This window comes from Parasteatoda tepidariorum, chromosome 10 (genome assembly GCF_982258835.1).
Source record: "Parasteatoda tepidariorum strain Cologne lab strain chromosome 10, Ptep-v5.0, whole genome shotgun sequence".
NCBI classification, from domain to species: Eukaryota; Metazoa; Arthropoda; class Arachnida; order Araneae; family Theridiidae; genus Parasteatoda; species Parasteatoda tepidariorum.
The window spans coordinates 104,653,889-104,672,394 of NC_141764.1; the positions used below are offsets into that span (position 1 = coordinate 104,653,889).

Here is an 18,506-nt window from a genome sequence, read left to right on the forward strand (position 1 = left end):
TAGCACTTATTAATAAGCATATTTGAAGTCACCCCCAGAAACTATTAATATTGACACTCATTACGTCAAAATCTGATCATTATAAGGAAAAGTTATTCAGGTTTTTTTTTGTTCACTGTATATACATAAACAATAAGCAAAGAAGATAAAAGATTTTAAACAAAATTAAAAAGGGGAAACATTTGATCTAAAAAGTGTTGTAAATATGAAGTGATATCTATGAAGCAAACATACATAAAAATTGATGCACATTAACATCTTAACTTGTGTATTCGAGCGTGCTAAACAGGCCAAACTGTGCACACTCGAGATGATTCGCGGCATTGTATTTTAAGCTGATATAATTTTTCACACTCGAATATAAGCAAGAATTGAAAATGTGTTTTTTTACATTAAAATGTTTTATTTTTTTGGCCGTTTTTTTTCTTCAAAAAATTTGCGCGTTAAAGGGTTAAAGAAGTTTCTTTAAAAAAAAAAAACACTTACCATGTTTTAACCAGGCAACAGCTTTAACAGGAGCTGAATGACCAGGTATAGTTAATTTATGCTCACCATCAATGCTCCAAATATGAACAGTGTTATCATAACAGCCTGAAAGAATCCTGCAAAAAATAGTACAAACTTTTAAAAATAATAACAAGATGAGTAGCCAAATTATTTAACAAAAAATAAGCACCTTTAAAACAATAAGAAAAAAGAAAGGATAATTAGGATGCACTCACAAATAAAAAAAATTTCTTTCTATTGTTAAAAGTTCCTCATGACTTTACATGATTATGATAAAATATTTGTTTCTGACAAAAAAACTTTTTTCCCTGATTATATTAGCCACCATAAATAAAATTTATGCACAATTTTAAATATATTAAAAAATAAATGGCTCATTTTATTTTTTAAATTAATAATTACTTTACTTAGTTACGTAAAAAAATATAATTCAAAACTTCAGTTAATTCAACTATTGTTTAAAAAGTTTATAGAGTTTATTTTTTAGATTTAAATAATAGTATTTTTATAAAAGCATATTCAAAAAAACATTAACAAGATTAATATTATTGATCATACCAAACTCATAAAGATATATAAAGAACTAAGCAAACTATGAAAAGTTTAATAATTCATATTACAAATGTGAATTAATGAATGGCTCCAATAATTTTTCATGAATGTTACTTGATTTAATATATTTCTTTAATGAAACAATTAAAAAAAAATTGCAAAATATTCAACAAATCTGAGATAATTGAATAATATCAAAAAATCTGTATAACTTGAAATTTTTACTACATTTAAAATAGTAAAATAGATCAGCATATTAAGTTCGAGGATTATGGCACTGTTCTATAAATATCAAAGCACAAAAAGTCATTAGTTTGCCAGTGATGAAGACGATGGTGCTTCACCAATTATGAAATTAACAAGAGAAACAACATTCCCTTTTGTAATTAGGGAAAAAATCGCAATTGCTTAGTTGTTCCTTTGTGAACAGCAAAAATTTGAGAGATTTTTCGGTTCGATGTCAGAGGGCAGAAAATGAAGTCTGAAATTGAGAATGCCTTTCAAAATGCAGCAGAGTTGCACATAAGAGAGCAAGAATCCTTACCATTGAATCCAGCTCAGTATACGCACATGCAGACCCGTAAGTATTTCACTAAACATGTTAAATGATCGACGCTTTCAGACGCTACGAGCTGAAGGTACGCCAAAATGGATTGTAGTTGAATAAATTGTGAAAACATTAAATAGAACAATTTGATACCCAAGCTTTTTGGATAATTCATTGCAAAAATCGACATGGCAAAGAATATATATCTGATTTTGGAAAAGGGAAATTGGGTACCTTTTAAAAACACCTATTGAAAAAAGAACCTTTAAATGCTCTAATAAACAAAATTCAAAAATAAGCATTTCTGAAGAACGCTACATGCCCTGAATAAAAATGTCACATACTTTCAAAAAATTAGAAAGAAAAAAAAAAAACTAAAATTGAAAGTCAAAAACACTTGAAAATTGAATGGTAAAATTGTTCATCACATTGCATGTTTTTCCAAAATTATAAAATATTCCCAAATTAATATACATTGGTGGGGAAAATTAAGAGATGGAGAAAATTTTCCCAAATAACTTGGAGGGAAATAAATAAAATTAGGTATGGACACAGTTTACTGCATTACAATAATATGTACTAAACAAGAATTATAAGGCAATTGAGCAAATCAACAACTAAAGCATTTCAGAAGTGGCAGTGAAAATGTGGCCAGTATGGTGTGTGGTCGCTTCTGTAAAATGCAGAGCATGCACATATTTCTATGTTTATTTTCCTGAGGCAGAATTTTTTCGGGCTTACTGCCACAGACCTCTCTAATACTAATTTCTTCCTGCAAAATACTTAAAAATAACAAATATATGTGTTACTAATTTAAAGTAACAGAAGCTTTAATTTCAACAAAAAATAAAAAAATTGGATCAAATAAAATAATTTCTTAAATGAATATGTAATATTTTTCAAATTCTAACATTATGGGCATTATTCTTGCATTTTGTAATTCATCATCACAATAAAAAAAAAAAAAACTTTAAATTTGTAGCAGTAAAAAACCGGAAAAAAATTCAACGGCGAAATCATGTGAATTACTCTTCAAAGAGGGGTTACTAAATGTGTGTTTTCATTTCGAGATTCAGTTGTAATAAAAAAACAAACATTTTTCTTAACATAAATGGAAAGCCATGATGATTAAATTGCACTAGCAATAGTGAAAGATTTCTTTAGCAAAATTAAGATAATCGACATCAAGAACAGAATTTGCTGCTCACATAAAATAATCAAGTCAAAACAGTACAAAGAGAGAAATAGTATTCTCTTTTTTCATTCATTAAACTAGTTGTGCCACAGCAGCAGGCACTGCAGATTTATTGAAGTTTTCTTTTTAAAAGGCAAACAAAGGGGAGAAAATTGCAGTGACTCCATTTAAAAGCATCTTCAAGGGATTCTGTTTATGCACAAAAAAGCATCAAGTGCTTTCTTGTGCATAAACAGAAAATTTGTAGAGAGGATGTAAAAAATAAATTGTGGTGTGCAATTCTTCATCACAGAAAAAAAAATCATAGCACATCAGCTGATTTATGTAGGCAAAATTAAAACCAAACTTTAGGCCCAAAGGACCTGCAATTTCACAAGTCTAGCACAGTTACAGATTTTCTAAATTTATATTGAATAAAAATTGAAAAAATGAATTGGGAGAACACCACAAAGAATGATTGTTTTTCTTCTGTAAGTTAATAATAGTCTATAGAGACATTTTTTTTAGTATCATTGCATAAAATTCAACTTAAACAACATTATGCGTAATTTTAAGGGCCTTATATTTCTACCTAGAAAAACCTGGATTGAAAAGTAAAGTTACATTAATATCTGTCGGACTACATTGAGGAAGCAGTCAAATTTGAATTTATAAAGATGCTCTTCAAATTCTGCTACTGGGACATTAAAACACTCACAAAAGAAATTTATAAAAACATAACCAAACAAGTGTGTTAAATATTACTAAATGGCCACACAGTAATATAGTTGCAAGTTTACAGCTAGTTGGAAGGTAGCCGACAAAGCAATTAACACATTAAATCTTTTAAGTCATTTCGGTTGTGGCGGGAAAGTTTGAAGCTCAGGCGTCTGACCAGGGTATTAAAAGATAGAGCCCTAAAAGTGGGGCTAGGTGCTTACAGTAGAACCAACAGATGTGGAGTAAATAAAATTCTAATAATAATAATAAGTTAAAATCACCAGTCTTTTGTAGCATTTACTCCACTAACCCAATCATCATGAGCCAAGCTGTCGTCAGGTGTAGGAGTTGGATATTTAACAAAGTATTCTACCTCAAGGAGAGCTTCCTAAAAGAATATATTTATGAATGTCAATTCAACAACTCCAAATAAAGAATAGAAACAATTTAAAAAACTTATTTAATCATATCTATTAGTTTCAATTATAAAAATGATTAAAACAATTATCAAGCTCATTATTATATGAATGATTTTCTCTCTAAAACTATTTCTTCTAATTAATAAGATATGTCTCAAAAACCAAGAAACACTTTTTTCAAAAAAAGATTTATTGACGATATTAATACAAGATTTTAACAAAGGAAAATAGCAATGTCTTCAATAGGAATAGTCTTTATGTTGTTCTCACGGGCAATCACACATTTACCCACGGACTCTACAGTATGCCCACTAGGGGTCACGACTGCTTGGTCAACACCAATACAGTCAAAATGGCATTTAGTGATACTCTGAAATAAAAAGAAGTTGCTTGGGGCAATTACTTGAGTGTAGGGTTACTGTAGCAGTGCTGTTATACAAGGATGTCACTAAAGAGCAGGAATTTTTTTAAAGAATTTGTGAGGGATTTGCATTTTTAGAAAGGGAAAAAGATTGATTTGAAACCTTTTTATGAATTTTAATACCATTTTACTCCTTTCATTAATTAATTCAAGAACTTAGTATTAAATGTATAAGATGACGTTTTAAAAACCAATTGAAAAATTAGTCATTGAGAGAACTCGCTGGACATTGATCATAATCAATACTTTGGGTTGTGTAGTTATTGACAATGCCAACCTTTATCTATCCAAAGGTACCTCAAGATGTAATCGAGTTTACAAGTCTTATACACTAATGAATTTATGTATAATAATCGAAGTGGTAGTTATGCCACAAGTTTTCTCATACGTGTTTTACAAAAAAAAAAACTTTTCTGATCGTGTGCCTGGGTTTGATAGGTCAATCATTTGATGAAATAATAACTTTGACATTAATTCAATGAATTATTGCAGCAAGAATTTATCAAATTTATTTTTCACGAGATTTCTTTATTTAAAAAAAATTATTATAATTTATTCTAAAAGAAATACTAATTTAAAACATCAGCAAAATGGCAAAACTTAAGTATTTTTGTATAAAAAAAGTCAGTCAACAAAACTTTAGATAAATTAAAATGTTAAATAAAAGAGAAGAAAATTGTTGTGTTTTACTTACGCTTGTAGCATTTTTAGATACCAAATGGTCAGCCAATGAAGAACGAACCAATTCTCCAAGAAGTAAAAAGTCGAATTCTTCATCTGTTTTATCTTCTCTTCCATCTACATAAATATTAATTTGTCATAGTAATATGCAGTGTAATGTAATTGAAATACAGTCGGACTCCTATTTAACGAACTTCTATTTTGCGAATTTCTCTATTTCGTGTTTTTTTCTTTCGAGGAACCAAGAACACTTTGGAATCTCTTCGTAAAATAACTTCCAAATAGCGAAGTGAATTTTCTATTTAATGAACCTTTCTTAGGGATCCACTTTCCCTATTTTACAAAATATTTCGGAACATTTCAAGCTGGTTAACGCATTTTATGGAAGAAATAACCTTGAATCAATTTTTTCATTTAAGCCATAGAACCGAGATATTTTGTACTTAAGTAATTTATACCTGGTTAGAAAAACTTAAGTTTTTTTTTTTTAAAAATTTATATAATGCATGTAAGTATAAAAATTTGATAAAATTTAATTATTTTAAAACCAATAAATTTTCAGTCGTTTTTTAATTATAAAAAAACTAAACTGAAGCCTATAAATGTTAAATTTGTTTTTACTTTTGAGAGAATTAAAAGAAAGTTTGCGTTATTTATTTATTTTAAAAAATTGGCTATTAGTTAAAATAACAAAATTTTTTCAGTTAAATAAAAAGCTAAGCAATGTTTTGATGCTTTTCAATAATTTAACAATAGCACTATAAAATTTAGCATTTTCTAAAATATTTTTCTTTGAACTCTTTCAATATGTGTTGTTAAGTAATCAGTATTATTTATAAAACAATAAATCTTAAGTCTATTTTAATTTCAAAAAAGAAAATAATAAATAAATAAAACAAGATTTACATTAATTTTAATATTTATAAGGTATGGACTTTGATCATTAGTCAATACAACATTATTATTTTAAATAAATAAATAAAAGGTCTAGCAATGTTTGAAAAGCACATTTTTTTCAACAAATAATTCAACATACGTTTTACTCAAACAAATATTTCCTTGGTTGTTTTTTACGCTTGTTTTTTTATTTTTAATACGCAAAATATTTCGTTACAGTTTTATTATTATTTTTAAATTAATAAATCTTAAGACATTTTTGATTTAAAAAAAAATTAATTAAGCTTGTGTCTGTTTTTACTTAAATCAATCCATCTTTATTGTTTTAATTGAAAAAATTAAGCAATGCTATTAATGTATTAAGCATTTTTTTTAGAATTAGCATTTTGTTTTGTTATAGATTTATTCCTTTCATTTATTTTTGATTGATAATTTTCAAACAGTTATATCAAACAGTTCTAGTTGAAATACATTCAAATTATGACAATTTCGTATGAAATTCATATAGTCTTTGCCCATGTCTTTTCTTATCCTGATATTCATTATATGATGTCATTACAAAACTTACTACTATTAGGCCACAAGGAAACATACTCTCTCCTGTAGAATACTGAAAAGTAGGTGCCAGAACTTATCGGGGGAGTTTAATATAATGTATTATTTGTTTCTGTGAGTTTTTTAAATTCCATTTGGTAAGTACCTATTTTTAATTTTTATTTCTATATTATATAGGTATTAAGTTCCAGGGGTTTCCTACAGGATCGGTATCGACCACCAACCGGTCGAAAGACTTTTAAAGGTCTATAATGATGAAGGGGTTATGGGGGCATATTGTCGAATTTGTACCGTACTAAAACATTCAAAGTAAAAACTGGTTTAACCTCAGAATTCAATAGCATACCTATTCAAATAATATTTGATTACACTATACACTTCATTGTCTTCTAGTAAAAATAGCAATAAAGTTGATATTTGTTTGTATAGCAAATTGACTAACACATATTGTATTCATTTATGCAATATTTTTTCATATTTTGATAGGAAAATTAAAGAATTTTTATGAAACAGCTATTCTTAATGGGCTCTTAATCTTGTAAACTGCTAAAGATAAAATGTCTGTTAATTTATACAAGAGAAATATAAAAGTCTTTTCAATTTTGTTAGAATTCTGTATTAAAATACATAAAAATCATATTTTTAAATTGTAGTACTTTCTTTAAAACTTTCTTGTGACTTTGAGAGGGACATGAATATCACAAACATTTAAATAGGGGTCTCTAGTCTAAATCAAAATAAAGTTGGGAATGGGAATTCCTGAGTTGCTGATATTTTAAATTTTCTACATATCTTTATCAAACATTCTTACCGAAACGATCTTAAAAATTTACGTAATTTTTGCAAAGGCAAAAATATTTTTAGAATAATTTTGCAAATATGAAACAGCAATCACTGCCAAAATATTCTCAAGAATATTTTAATTAACTACACCGCTCTCCCAATATTTTCAAACCTCCGGTTTAGACATGTTAAAAGCTTTTGGAATGGTATCACAAACGTGTTTAGAACTAAAAAAATAGTGAGAGATTTTGAAGGTGTACAAAAAGTTACAGATGATTTTATTATTCACGCAAATAAGGAATTTGAAGAAACAAACTAAAATAGAAATTCAAACAAAGTTTCCACAAAAAAGATTGAAGAAAAGAAAATCGATGCCGGGTGAGACAGCGTCGAATGAAACAGTTTTTGATTATGAAACCACTGCATTTAAGATAAAACGTCCACAACATTATTTTGAACACAGATGTAGCGTCAATGGAGCACCGGTTTCCCGCAAATGGAAAATTTTACACCGATTTTTCCTATCTAGATCCGAAACGTTTCCCTGAAATACGTCTTAACAAGCTTCAATCTGGCAAACTAAATGAGTTAAGCAAACTCTGGCTAAAATTTGACGAAACAGCTAGAGGTGAAAATTTGAGGATTGAACTAAGAAATTTAGCTTTACGCTGGGAAAAACTGAAAAATTCAGACTTAGAAGATAATAAAATAATCAGAGAAGACCATTCAAATGAAGATAATACAGGGTTCCCACTCTATGATGAGATTGAAATTCAAGGACTTTCCAGGACTTTTCAAGGACCTCAACAAAATTTTCAAGGACCTTAATCTAAGACCAATTTTAAAAATTATTCTCTTCTATTTTACTAGAAGCAACAATGCCTGTTGTGGCAATAATTAATTTCAAATATAATACCTAAATGCTTTGCCTATATAGAGAGAAGAGAGTATATGTATTATGGACTAAAATTTATATTTTTTTAAAAACAACCCTACTGGTTTTACATATTAATTCACAAAATCATTTTCAGCACAATCTATAACTAATGGTAATGAAATGTTAATGGTGAAATCCTTTAATCCTGTGTATTTCCATGTGAAGGCTGCATGAAAGACAGAGCTAAATCTTAGGTATTTCATATTCCATGACTATTCCATAACCCCCTCCTCTCCTCTATTAAACATCGTTTCTGAAATTATTCGTCCATAATTTACACAACCTTCTCTAAATGTTATGCAGCAACAATTCTCTCTGAAAATAAAAATTAGAAGGAACATATCCCATTTTCACCATGTTTAAAAGCATTATTCATTATGTGTAATCCACAACTGCCAATGAATATGACCTGGTGGGAATATTTCTCTTTTAATTCACACTGAAGCTTCTAATAGAATTTCCAATTGACATAGGGTCCATCCATGGATAATTGAAGTATTTTAGAGAGCTTTTAACCATCATCCATGCATTTGTAAAAAGAGGACAAAATATTTTCTGCAGTTCCATGATCCATAAATTGGGAGGTAAGATACTTAGTGCAAACTTTATTATCAATTCCTTACCATAATGTCCATCTGCTTAGATTGTAGAGACTGATTTAACGTCTCATCAAAGAGTACAGTGTAGAAATCAACATTCTTCAGCTCATTTATAAGAATCCCTTTGAAGTATAGTGCCGATCCAAAGGAGCCCAAATAGGCTCACCTTGTGGCACTACAAAAAAATTGTCTCGCTATACAGCTATCAGCAAACATTTTGGAGAACAATTTACTAATCCCTTCACAGGAGTTACATGAATAATTACTAGTGATGCACTTCAGATTCCAGAGAATTTCAGTATCAAGCACATTCCTTTTGACTAGATAAGAAGACAATGTTACTTCGGGCACTAAAGTTTCTGTTTCACATGGGGCACACGATGTTGAAGGAGTATTTACACCAGATGAATTAGATGTTGATGTCTTTGGAAAAAGAGAACTCAGGGCATGAGACTGCTTTTTTGTTTTACCTTTCTTTCATGTGTGATTTCAGAGCAGATTCTTCCATTTTTGCGATATCGATCTCCTTCATGCATAATCGGCACTTGGCTCTGAACTTCTTTTCGGGCATCGATAAAATCCATTCTTTATAAGCTTGATTATCCATCCATTGGGGATTAAAATAGCACTTCCCAGGCATAACTAGTCTAAACTACATAACACAAATACGAAGCCGTGCCTTTGCGAATACGCTTTACAATAAAGTTTTGAAATGACGCAAACATAAGGACAAGTGCGGATGGTAAAACGGCAAATTTATTGAAAACTACAAGGTACATATTGTTACAAAATTCGAGAGTATTCCAGTTTCGCTAAGAAAAAAGAAGATCTAAGCATATGCGACAGAAGATGAAGTGGAGTCTCGCCCCGAACGCATTGATTGTCTGCTGTGGTCAGCGCGCTTGGCAGACACCAAGACGCTAGGCCCGGTTAGAAACGGTGGCGTTAAAAACCACGTGAGAGAGCTCGGGAACAAAACAGAAAGAACGAGCAAGATCCGCGGGTGTATTATAAAAAGGGCCGCTGGCAGTATTGGACAAATTCAAGGACCTATCAAGTTTTTCAAGGACCTAAGGCGTTTTTCAAGCACTTTCAAGGACCCAAATTTAGCACAAAAAAATTCAAGGACTCTCAAGGACCGTGGGAACCCTGTAATAACGACTTTACTCTGGAAACAGAAGAAGTAAGTAAGTCTAAAATGTGAGACACGCAGCGTGTGCAAAAATTGTGTTATTTGTTGCTATTGTGTTATTTGTTGCAAGATATTACAGAGATTCAATTTATTGACCAATTCTTACAATTTAATTGGTCTAGCATTAAAATTTTTACTAGCAAGTCAAGTGGCGTGAGAAAGATCATTCTCCACATTAAAAATCGAATGAGGAGTACTTTATCATCGGATAATTTGAATGCTCTCATGGTAATGGCAATAGAAAAAGATCTATTAATGAAATTAGATAGCGACGATATAATCGATTAAGTGGCAGAAAATAGTGAGCTTCTTCAAAAGTCATTAAATTAAATTTTAATTTAAAGACTTTTGAAGAAGCATTAAATCTATTTTTAAAAAAATGTTTATATAAATCATTCATGCATGTGTAGTACAATAAATATTTTTATTTACTCTTCATCTTTCACCTTCTTTTTGATTTTATCAACCTATGTTTCCCCATAAGAACCATGTATTTTAAACTGAAATATATTCCATAAAGGATTATTAAGCAATTTTTATCTACTTTCTTACTTCGATAAATTAACCTACGTTCATGAGAATTTATAAGTAAAAAATGCCTAAAAATGATACACCAGGAGCCGCATACGCTATGTTTATGTGAAGTAGAGGGCCGATATCTCTAAAATGCCCGGGCCGATTTTAGATACCAGTCTGGGCCTGACAAAGTCCATATATTAAAATTTGATGTAATTTATAGCTCATTCTTTTAAATATGTAACTCTGTATTTTACAAATAATTTAAGTAGCAACTATGGAAATTAACACAATCAGTTCAAACAGATCTAAAAATAGAAGTAAAATATGATTCCTTTTTACAGTTTTTCATTAATCAATGACCTATAACATTGATCTGGGTGGAGCACAACAAAAATTTATGATGTCATTGTATGAGCAAGGCATAGAGACCCTATCTTTACACACGTATGTCTAGAAATTATTTCAAGAAGGCACAAAATGTTCAATGTACATTTTCAAAACGCAGAAGATTTGAGCCCCAATGCAGAAAGGAAGAAAATGGAGTGTAATTGCAAAAGCTTATGCAATTGGCAGTATTGTTACTTATGTAAATCCTTTTTATAATTACCATAACTAAAAAAACTAATTATTACAAAAATGCAAAAGTCATTTATTACAGGATTCAAATACTGCTATATGCATGAAAAGGTACTGCATAAGTGAAAACGCATAATCGGAAAAATATATCCTATTCATACAACTACGGCAGAAAATTCACTTAAAATAGAACAATGTATAATTGATTGCACATGAAATGTTAATGGGGTAAAAACATTATTGATATTTCATGCATTATATTCCAGTGATATTCATGAGATTCATTGATATTTCATAAACCCAAAAAGTAAAAAATTTCAGTTTTCTTTTCTACAGAAGTTCATACGTAAAATTTGAACCATGTATTTAGATAATTACTCTCTGGCGCATCCAATTTACGCCAAAAGTATTCTAAATCGATGCAATATTTCGATTATATTTTCGGCAGTTATTGATATTGATTGTCATGTGGATTTAATATCCCGATAAATTTTGTGCATTTGAGTATTTACTTTTTAAGGCAATAATTCTATCACTTTTTTGGCAGTTATTGCTATTGATTTCTTCATAGAGTTTAAATCCGATATTTTTTATATAATACTATTTCACAACAACCTAATCTAGAAACGAAACACGCATATGAGGAGTCCGATTTGCGTGATTTCGTCGTTGATCTTTTTTTGGCAATTACTACTACAGATTTCACGATTTTTAATTATTATTTTAACTGTGATGATTATTTTCAAAATGTGAAGAAGGAAATAAGCTGTATTCCACTCCCTAACAAAATGCGAGAGGATCACCTATCATATTGGAATAAAAAACTATTACATGTTCAAATAAAAATATATACAGTTTATTTTCTTTGTTGTTTGTAAACAAAGGGGTTTTTGTTACTTTAAATTAGTAACAGATATATTTATTATTATTAAAAATATATTGCAGAAAGATATTAGTGCAAGAGAGTTTTGTCGCAGATAGATAGCTCATAAAAATTCTGCCCCAAGGGATTGCACATGAAATGTTAATGGAGTAAAACCATTATTCATATTTCATGCACAATGTAAACACAAAATAAGTAACAACAAATTTACTCCTGCAGATCAGGGGTCTGTCCAGACACTTTGTAAAAGGTCCGTTTTTATAAAATTGTGAAAAAAGTACTCGGAATTTGTGAACATAAAATAAACGTTAAGTCACATTCTTTCAACCAGAGTTCTGCTTCTATGAATTTGTGCAAATAGGGTCCGGTTCGTCCTTATTGCAAAAAACTTTTTCAAGTTTTTAAATTGTAAATAGATACAAGATTATGCTTAACCAGAGTTGGAGTTTTTGCCAGGACAGTGGCAAAAACCTGGTAAAAACCGTCAAAAACCAAATTATCTAAATTGCTAATTAAATATTATTACAAAATACTTGAAACAAATTTAAATCAATCATAAGGAATAATAATTTTGATACATTACATGAAAAAATTATTTCTCACATATTAATATAAGGGTAATAATTTTTAAAAGATTGAAAGTTTTTGACCTCTTTTCATTTTAGAATCCTTAAGTAAATGTTTTTTTACAAATAAATATTATTTGAATAATATTATTATTATTATTTATTATAAAAAATTATTATCTGTACAATAATTAACTACACATGTTGATAGATATTTTATGCTTTAAATTATAGTTATATTCATTTAAAATAAGTTCATTTCACTGGAAAAAAGAAAATCACAAATTTTCCAATCAATAATGTTTTAAACTACTAAAATGATATATTATTACAATATGATTTGATTATGGAATAACAATTTTGCTAATTTTTTTGTAATTATTTACATTTGTAGTACATATTTCAATTTTAGGAATAATTTTGTTTCAAAAATGTGTTTTTGTCCTCTCATCTTGGAAAATATAGGTTTTTGCCAATTTGCTTGGCAAAAATCTGTTTTTCAGGGTGCGTAGCCAAATCTTTGAATCAAAAATAAGCACTTTTTAAAAACTTTTCAAGCACTTTACAAAAATTTTCAAGCACTCAAAAAATTCATATTCAATCAGTGATATCATTGAAAAACAAAAACTTTTTATAAACAGTTTTAGCGTTAACAAAAACCCAAAAAGAAACAGACATAAATCGAAACAATCATTACTTTCCCAAATCATCGAGTGAATTCAACTTGACCCTGAACTCAGAACTAAAATACCCGTACCCCCTACATCAAAAAAGTGTTGGAAGTAAAATAAAATAAACAATAATAAAATTAAAATAAATTAAAAAGAAAAACATTTCATAAGGATCTGATATTCTCCATCCGAATCGGAGCACTCGGGCTTCGGTTTCAAGTGTGCGTGCATGCGCAAGTCATAACGTGGGTACGACATGAAGTTCGCGTGAATGATTACGTAGCAAACACCCCATTTTTCATGAAATGCATGGGATCCACCAGATATCACTGAAGGGAGAAAAAAAAATTATTCGAAAAAAAAAGCACTCTTTAAAAACGCCAGCTGAAAAATGCACCTTTAAAAGCTTTTAAAAACGAAATCCCCAAAAAAGCACCTTTAAGTACTTTTTACAAACGCTATGCACCCTGGTTTTTGCCGGAACGGTATTTACCATGGTTTTTTCCACCAGCGGCAAAATCTTGCCAACCCTGTGCTTAACACTGTAAAACTATAATAAAAAAAATTACATTTTCAAAAATAAACAGCAATTGCTCCTTCTAAATTAGAGATGCAACACACAACTGTTTGGTATTTAGCATATACTGCTGAACGCAGAATATTCATTTCGGACGAATATTCGGTGCCTGCCAAAGACAAAACTTAATTCGTTTACATCCATCTTTCTCTTTTTTCCCTTGGGAAGGGTTCATTCGATTAACGAAACAATAACGAAGATAAACAGATTTGTGAAGGGTCCGTTTTTGAGTTAAAATATTTTGTGAGGAGTCCGTTTTAATGAAATTATATTTTGCTAAGGGTCCATTAACGGACCCAAATTTCTTCTAAACAGCCGTCTGCAGATGTTTTCAGTAAGCAATTCAAACATGAACAAAACAAAAGATTGTACCTTTTAATAATGAGTTAATCAACTGATTCAATTCTTTCACTGAAACTGAATCAAGAACTGAGAATGGATTATCTGGAACTGCATACCTGCAATCATGAAAACATAATTACAAATATAGATTATGTGTTGAAAAAAAAAGTTAATGCCATCTACAATATAATTTACTTAAAATTTATAATATTGTATTAATAAAAACATCAAAAACACCTGGTTTGCTAGCTCTGGACAAGAAAAGAAAAAAACTGTAATTGAAAAAAAGTTCGGTCTATAAATTCCGGTTTTTTTTTTTTAAATTATTTTTCTTTGATAAAGTAATAATCATCATATCTATAAAGTTGCCACTGTAGTGACATTTTATAACAGATAGAAAATCATAGCTGCCAACAGAGATAGGAAAAAATCCAGTAGATTTTATGAAACAATATAATTTTCATGATAATTGTTGCAAAATATACCTACTAAATAGGGATTTTTATGTTCCTGAAAATAGAAAAACTGCAATGTTTTCCACAGTTATGATTTCACATTAAATGATCCTTAAATGTTATGTAGTATTTGACTCATAATTTTGAATAGTAACAGGCACTTTATTCATCAAAGATAGTTAACAGAATTTTATAAATGAGGCTCGTCTTATTGTGTATTAGTGACACTTTTTAAAATATTCCAGCTAGCAATAATCTGTATAAACTTCTATTTCAATAGGGATCTTTTAAGGAAACTTACTCAATTTTAGGGAATTTCAAAAATAAGGAGAATTTTTATGAAACCAGTAGACATGAGAAACTGGCAAAATCCAGTAGAGTTGGCTGCAATGGAGAATTTATAAAGAATGATCTATTCTAGTATTATTTTAAATAGCCTGTTTTTAATAGTTTTTAGAGTTCTAAAATAAAACGCAGAATTATCTGAGCATATTTTTAAAAATCTTGAAATTTTTATCCAAATTTGAGTTCATGACTTGAAATTTATACTCATAACTTGAAATTCATATTCATAACTTGAGTATACAAATGCTAGTAATCATGGTTGGCAAAAATAAAGATTTTTTCAAAAATATAAAAAAATCAGATTTAATTTATTTATATATATAAATATTTACTGACTAAATTATCTGATAAGTGCCATTAACAATACTTTCGATTATTTTAAAACAACTTAAACAGTTAATATTCTGTGAGCCGGATATCCGGTATCTGGCCGCAGTACTTTTTTTAAAAATAAGTATTTATAAAACAATTCCTCAGATCGATTATTACTTTATTCTAATATTTGTCTTTAATATAACTGCCAACCATTCAGATCTTTTCTCAATTTTTTAAATCAAGTGAAACTAGAAAAAAAAATTAATAAAATTAGTTATTTATTAGTTAATATTTATATGTTTTTATTTGATAAGATTGCCAATTTCATTTTATTTTAAAAATCAAAAAGGTTGACTATTATATAATTATAATATAATAAATATGTATATCCGTATAGTAAATATATTCTGTTGTAATTGTAGACCATATTTTTATATAACTACATACTATGTTATATTACATAACTTTCAAAATACTAACATACTTTGAGAATATTTATATCAATGGTTAGTATAACATAGCTGTTGTAGGCGTGACTGAGATAAAAACTAAAACCTAATACATATTTTAAGTATAATTTATTTATTTTATAAACACTTTAAGTATAAAAAAAAATATATTTGAAAAGAATATTGATTTTTATGTTAAAATTACATTTTCTACCATCATTTTGATGAATTATATATATATATATTTCATTTTTACCTTTCTACTCGATATTTTATTTCGAGCCAAATGTTACTGCCGGATAATCATAATATCCGGCCTACTAGCCGGATCGATATTGGATATCCGTTGCATCTCTATTGGAGATTTTGCTCATATCAAATTTGCTGGTAAAAGATCTGTTGTTGACTTTTTAGGTTGCGTTGAAAGAGTTCATAGAGATGAGTAAGAGCTATCACTTTTGAGAAGAGTGAATTAATCAGCAACATTTATTTATCCCGAAAAAGAAGACAAATCATACATAGATTCAAATGACATTTCGCTAAAACTTAAGCAGAGCAAAGCTTTGAACATTCTTTAGGTTTGACATTTGTTTCTGTACAATTGGATTTGCATACAAGAAGTTGAAACTAACAAACTAAAACTTTATTAACAAAATTAAAAAAAATGTAAATTTAATTAGTTATACTATTTTTAAAAAATGTCTACCTAACTTTTCACATTTTTTTAACTGTCTCCAGGTCTAGGAGGTACACCTTGGGACACTTAACAAGGTAATTAAACATTTTTAAAAAATTTTTCTATGACAGATACAAAATCTAGTTAAAAATGTTTTCAAATGATAAAATTTTGACAATAATTGATCAAAAAAAAAAAAAAAAAAGTGTCTCAAGGTAAGACAGTCTCCCCTAATTAAATCAGATTCTTCTTAAGAATCACATCCTAAAAAATATATTTATAAATTTATTTTCAATTGAATGATTCATTTAAAAAAAAATCAAGAACTCCAACTGTTTCTTTGTTATTTTTGCCAGATTTAGTTGAGTATTCACAGATTATAAATAAACATTTAGAACACTTTAATGCACTGATGATACAGCAACTTGAGATTTAACGTCCACGTTATAAACGCTAATAGAGGAAATAAAGTTAAAATTACATATAACAATTGCTATCGCCAAAACAGAAAAAAAAGACTTACTCTCGCTGTTTTGTAACAAATTTTAACTGCAGATGAGATTCCATAACAAATATTAATTGCAGACAATTCGTGAAAAAAAGAACGATTAACCTAATCACATACAAAAGAACCGGTGTTTGTTTATACTAGTTGTTTTTATGTTCAGCATGGAACAGGAATGCATATGCAACGGTTGCAGTTTAAATAAATAAATTTTAATTATCAAAATTTTTTATATTTCCATGGCAAATCTAGAGAATTCTAAAAATGATTTCATTCTAAAAATAAATTAATGAATGTTATAAAACTATCATGCTTAAAAAATAACAAACACTTTATTAAAGTTGTTTTCCTTATGAAAATAAAATTAAATTTTTCCTCAATTATCATCGGGGGCGTAGCTCAGATGGTAGAGCGCTCGCTTAGCATGCGAGAGGTACCGGGATCGATACCCGGCGCCTCCATATCTTTTACAATTATAACCCAATTGTGCACTACGTTGCTAAGTTTTGACAAAATCCATATTTAAAATAAAAATATTCTATTTATGTGTCGTTTTAGATTTTGATCCCGTCTTCTCTAAACTTTTTATGATAAAAGATATATTTTATTAAATGTCGTCTTATCATTAAATTATCCATTTTGTTTGTAACTTGATGTTATTTTAATTCAATTATTTTGTTAGTACTGTAATTAATAAGATAAATGGAGGTAATAACTAATACGAAAAAAAAATTGTCCGTTCTATGATTTGCATTCTTAAAGTATTTTTAACATACTTTTATTTTCAATTAAATATGGAATAAAGGAATGTTTATATATATTTGAAATTTTTTCCTTCTTTTTAGTTGTTTAAAATGTGTATAAATAAAAATAAATAATTATAAAAAAAAATTTTAAAAAATAATTGTAACTGTGTTTTAAAATTTTAAATAAATTTTCAGAGAGGGAGAGATTTCAAAACAAATATATTATTTCACTAGAATGGTAAAAATTATTCAAAAAATTATTTGAATACCAAACGCTTTCTTTTTAATGAAAGAATATTGTTTTGAAGGTAAAATTTACTGAATTTCTGCCATGAAAGCATTTTTCTGCTGGAAAATTTTAATCTTTTAATTTTCGATTGGAACTTATTTGGAATATTTACTGAAGAAATATTTCACACTTGCGTAATGTCAAATTGTACAGCTAGAATTTCTTAATAAATTTTGCTGTGTTATTATTTGTATATTTTTTCATATAAGTCAAAGCTTTCTTTTTCTTTATACGCTTTTAAAAATTAAAATCTATTTGAAATATGATATGATTTGACATATTATAAAAGCGTTCAGTAATGGAATTAAAAATTAATTAATAGTATAATTTATAGAATTAAGAAATTAAGGTTCAATTTTAGTGGCGTCATCTATGGACTATTATAAGTACTATATATTATCCTATATAATTATTTTTGATAAATATATTTTTCAGAGTATTTATGCAGTACTTATCAATACCTCCTGTAATCATATTAAATTAAAATATTGAGACTATAATTTTTTATATGTACGAAACATTTTTCTGAATAAGATTAAAAAAGTTTAAATATAATAAATTTAAGAATGAAATATTTAGACATGCTTTTTGTAGCGCCATCTATGAGT

General features: G+C 28.5%; 1 protein-coding gene and 1 non-coding gene across 2 annotated transcripts in view; one reads left to right on the plus strand and one right to left on the minus strand.

The window, feature by feature from the left end:
• LOC107446556 (ribosome biogenesis protein WDR12 homolog) overlaps positions 1 to 17,221 on the minus strand; it is a 52,744-nt gene extending 35,523 nt beyond the window's left edge. Inside the window, exons 1-5 of the mRNA XM_087153568.1 lie at positions 16,882 to 17,221; positions 14,149 to 14,234; positions 5,035 to 5,138; positions 3,782 to 3,888; positions 487 to 602 (exon numbers count right to left, since the gene is read on the minus strand). Of these exons, the coding sequence (XP_087009694.1) occupies positions 487 to 602; positions 3,782 to 3,888; positions 5,035 to 5,138; positions 14,149 to 14,234; positions 16,882 to 16,925 (457 nt within the window). The 5' untranslated portion in view covers positions 16,926 to 17,221. The remainder of the gene's footprint in view (positions 1 to 486; positions 603 to 3,781; positions 3,889 to 5,034; positions 5,139 to 14,148; positions 14,235 to 16,881) is intronic.
• Positions 17,222 to 17,251: 30 nt separating this feature from the next.
• On the plus strand, positions 17,252 to 17,324 carry TRNAA-AGC (transfer RNA alanine (anticodon AGC)). The gene has a single exon. It is a non-coding gene; the product is annotated as a tRNA-Ala (tRNA).
• Positions 17,325 to 18,506: the final 1,182 nt, after the last annotated feature.